The 4789-nt window shown below is 38.5% G+C and overlaps 1 protein-coding gene across 1 annotated transcript; it reads left to right on the plus strand.

Annotated features, from left to right (window-relative positions):
• The first annotated feature begins 477 nt into the window (after positions 1-477).
• Positions 478-1254, plus strand: LOC133873282 (uncharacterized). The gene is made up of 2 exons (XM_062311004.1): positions 478-790; positions 950-1254. Exons 1-2 carry the CDS (start codon positions 478-480, stop codon positions 1252-1254), a joined length of 618 nt encoding a protein of 205 aa, XP_062166988.1.
• Positions 1255-4789: the final 3535 nt, after the last annotated feature.

The raw sequence follows: 4789 nt of genomic DNA on the forward strand, positions 1-4789 counted from the left end.
CAGACTAGGAAGAAGAGCATTATTAATTCGATGATACTTCCGGATGGTAGAATGCTGTCTACGCCGTAAGAGATTCATAATGAAGCGGTTGTTCACTTTGCTGATTTTTTGAGTCGTAGGGCATCGACGTCGGTGCTTAGTTTATCAGATATTATCCAAGAAGAGGTGAGGGAATCTGAAAATTTGAATTTATGTAGGAGCCTTACGGAGCAGGAAATTAAAGATGCCTTGTTTGATATTCCGATTAATAGCAGCCCTGGCCCAGATGGATTTACTTTTGGTTACTTCCAACATTGTTGGGATTTTATTTAGACAGACTTAATCGAGGTAGTCAGGGATTTTTTTGCGGGTACGGCGTTTCTGAGGTATTACATCGCTTCCTTTCTTGTTTTGATTCCGGAAGTGCGGGACCCATGTTCCTTTGATAAATTTAGGCCTATTAGCCTTTGCTCGGTTGTGTATAAAATATGTTCAAAGATGATTATGAATCGATTATCTGCTATTTTGCGTCGTTTGGTTTCTGAAGAGCAAGGAGCCTTTCTGCCTAGCAGAAGTATTTTTGAGAACATAAGTCTTACACAGGAATTGGTTCAAGACATAAATAAACCAATTCGGGGGGGTAACATTATGATGAAAATTGATATGGCCAAGGCTTATGATACGGTAGACTGGGAGTTTTTGTTGAAAGTGCTGAATGCGTTTGGGTTTTCTTTGGGGTTTTGTAAGCTGATTTCCAACTGTGTTTCTTCTTCTTGGTTCTCTGTGGTTATGAATGGCACTTCTAAGGCTGGTAGGGGTCTTCGCTAGGGGGATCCTTTATCCCCTTATTTATTTATTTTGGTGGAGGAGGTGTTTTCAAGATTGTTGCGGAAGAAAGTTCAGGATGGGACTATTGGATATTATTTGCAGCCTAGAAAGGGCCTGTTAATATCCCATTTGCTTTATGCAGATGATATGGTTATTTTTTGGACTGGTAGAAAGAAAGATGTGAGGAGCATTTTAGAAGTTCTTGATATCTATGCCCAGTGGTCTGGGCAAGTGGTCAACGCCTCGAAGTCATCTATATTTTTCTCCAACCGTATTCCAGATTCTAGTTTTTCGATGGGGAATTTCCCAATGCGATATTTGGGGGTTCCCATTTTCTCTGGTAGGGTTAAATCTTGGTATTTTGATGGCTTGTTGGTTAAAATTTCTAAAAAGATTGAGGGTTGGAAGATGAGATATCTTTCTGCTGGTGCCAGATTACTTCTCTGATTAAGCACGTTCTTTCAAGTTTGCTGGTGCATTTATTATCAGTCTTACCAGTGCCCAAGCAAATATTTGGGAAGAACGTTTTTCTAGGGTTCGTCTGAAGGAAGGCCAAAGAGGAAATGGGTGAGTTGGGAATCTGTTTGTAGGCCCATGGATGAAGGCGGCGTGGGGATCAGAAATATTATGGATGTCTACAGCTCCCTTCAATCCAAATTTGCCTGGAAATTCCTCTCGGAGGATACCTTATGGTCGCGTTTCTTTAAAGCCAAGTACGTGAAGAATCAACATTTTTCCCTTGTGGATTCCTCTAAAGGCTCTAGATTTTGGAAAATGCTTATTAAAGCAGTTCCCTTGGTTATTGACAAATCCGTATGGAGTGTGAAAGACGAGAACCTATCATTTTGGCGGGATAAGTGGATGGAGTCGGGTCCTATATGTCAGAATGTTCAGACATCTGATTTGCCTTTCTTAAAAATAAAAGATTGCATGGTTGAACATAGTTGGGATGTGGACTTGGTTGTTCAGCTAGTGGGTCAAGAGGTTGCTGATGATATTTTCTCTCAGATTGATGGCACTAAACCAGGAATGGATCGTTTAATATGGCTTGGTAGTAGGGATGGGAGATTTTCAACAAAAAGTGTTTGGGACTGGCTTTGTATTTCGGTTCCAAGGCACCAATGGACAAACTGGATTTGGCACTCTGCTTTACCAAAAAAAAATTTCATTTGTTGTGTCGAAGACGATGACAAATAGCTTGAGTGTGGATGACCGTATAAGGCGTATTGGTATCGCTTTAGCCTCAAAATGTGAATGCTGTCCGCAGGGCGACTTTAAGGACCTGGATCATGTGCTTTACAGTGGCAAGATTGCGGCTAAGCTTTGGCAAATATGCTCTAGTTTCCTGGGTATTCCTTATATGGCTACTCGGTCTTGATTGGTTACTGTTGAAGCTTGGTTTCGAAGAACCAAAAAATCCTCAAAGGTTGGTAATTTGATTGGGTTGATTCCTTGTATCATTATTTGGAATCTATGGATATGGAGGTGTTCGGCTCGTATGGAGGGACAAAAGGTATGCTTTAATGTTTTGTGGCGGAAGGTTAAATACTGGATTCATTGGGTTGGTTTGAGGCTCAGGGATACCGGTAATTTGCATCATCATGATCAAGCAATTCTTAAAGAATTAAATTTGCCGGCTGTTCCTTTTTCAAAAAGCAACTTCGTTGCAGTATATTGGGAGAAGCCAGAGCTGGGTTGGTTCAAATTAAATAAGGATGGTAGTAGTTTGGTGAATCCGGGGGAATCAGGTGCGGGGGGGCTGATTAGAGACCATAAAGGTAATCTAATCGTTGTATTTTCGGAGTATTGTGGTATTGGTTCTAATAATAAAGCTGAATTATTGGGGGTTCTAATTGGTTTGCGAAAATGCAAGGCGATGGGTTTACGAAATGTTGTTGTTGAACTTGACTCATCCATGATTGTGACTTGGTTCGAGAAAGGTAGTTGTCGGGTTTGGTACTTGGAGGATTTTTGGGAGGAAATTTTCCTTCTCATCAGTGGCCCGAATACTCGGTTTAACCGTGTTTTTAGAGAGGGTAACTAAGCTGCGGACTGGCTCAGTAAACGTGGTAGTGTGGGGATTACATATGAATATAATTCGAATAATATTCCTAAGGAACTCAAAGGGATATTACGGGTAGATAACTGTGGTTTACCTTGTTTAAGAATGAAGTAAGTTGTGGTCTGTCTTTCATGGGATGGTGGTTCTTTGTAAATCCTGTGAATTTTGGATGTTATCATGGTATTCCTCCGCCAAAAGTGAGGCTTTTATTTAATAAATTTAGGCCGGGATCACTATTGGACATGTGATCTCGTCTTTTCAAAAAAAAAAAAAAAGGAGCTTAACATATGTAAATTAAGGGGCTTGAATGTGTAACATTCAACACTTATCATTTACAGTAGAGTGGATATCCTGGGTTTGGCTGCCCCAGAGTGGCTTTTCTCTTCACAGGGTTTCCACTTCCTCAACAAATATCTTGTCTTTTTATTTTTCGCATTTAAAGATATTTTTATTGCACACAAACACACACACTTGGTTGTTAGAAGTCGATATTTATTTTCAATTGGTATTAGAGCGGGTACATTTGTGTTTGGATTTATTTCCAAAGTGTGATCCATGACTTCTTCTAACACAAATCTTTCTGAGTTCTCTGAAGATGATTTTTATGATTTCTCTAAAGATACCCTTTTGATAGGTAAACTCTTTAAGAAATCCAATAAATAACTCAAGAAGATAAAGCAAGAAAAAGAGTCGTTGATTTTACAATTATCTGAATCACAAGTTTTGGTTGACTCTTTGAAATCTGAGAATACCATGCTTTTTGATATTGTTGATGCACTAAAGAATAAATTAAAAGAATCAGAGGATCTCTTGGAAAAATTCTCTAGTAATAATTTGAAAAGCATGCTTTGTATTCATACAGATATTTCTAACAAGCCTGATTTAATTGTTAATGATTTAAATACTTCTACTTCACATGATTCTGAATTAGATTATATTGATATTAAGCCTATGATAGAAGATACAACTTGTTTAGATATTTGTTGAATTTTTTATTAGCTTTCCAACGCCACTAATGTTGTCATAATCCAATACTTGAGCCGAAAGTTATGATTAAATTACAGAGACGTGCTCATTCTGGATTCTTTCCAAAAATAACGAATTTTTGCTGACTTCTCTTTCCTTAAATTCAAAATTGATTTGGAGTTGAATCTTTCCAAAAGTGAGTTTGCTGACTTTGGTATAATCTTGAAATTTGATGGATTTTCTTCCAAAACCTGTAAAATACAAGAAAACACAAAAAGAACACAAAACATAAAACTTTAACAAAATTAAAAGCTTAACATATGTAAATTAATGGGCTTGAATGTGTAATATTCAGTACTTATAAATATACTAATTTGCTAGGTCTTTTGGTGCTTCTATTTCCTCATTAAGGATTTATCTCAGGTCTAGAGTCTTCTACATCTCATGCACGGTTGCTAGTTATTGAAATACATGCATAGGTGCTCTCTTGTGCATGCAAAGAATTTGGTGCTTGGAAAACTTGGACAAAATCTTGTCTTATATCACTCACACAAGGCTACTGCTCCTTAAAATCCCATGTATCTCAGTGTTGCATGTGTCTTCAAGTCAGTGCCCAGTTTTAGACAGAAGGCATGCTTGATCGGGTCTTGGAAAGAATCAAGTCTGTGCTGCTTTGGAAAGAACATGGTGCTGGCAGATCCTTTTTGGAAACAAATTGTGTGAGGCTCGAGCTCCAGCTTATGGAAATATACGAGTCGGTGCATGCATGGAGGAAGATGTGTTGCCCAGTTCCTCTTGTGGAAAGAAAATTAAGTGAAGAGCTGTTGCATGATCAATGATGCACAAAAGTTGGTGCTGCTGAGCTGTAGTAAAACAAATGTCTTCTCTTGGTTGCTGCCCTTCACAAGCATGGTTGGAAAGAATCGGGTCTGCTCTTTAAGGAAAGAAGATATT

Source organism: Alnus glutinosa, chromosome 7, assembly GCF_958979055.1.
Source record: "Alnus glutinosa chromosome 7, dhAlnGlut1.1, whole genome shotgun sequence".
NCBI classification, from domain to species: Eukaryota; Viridiplantae; Streptophyta; class Magnoliopsida; order Fagales; family Betulaceae; genus Alnus; species Alnus glutinosa.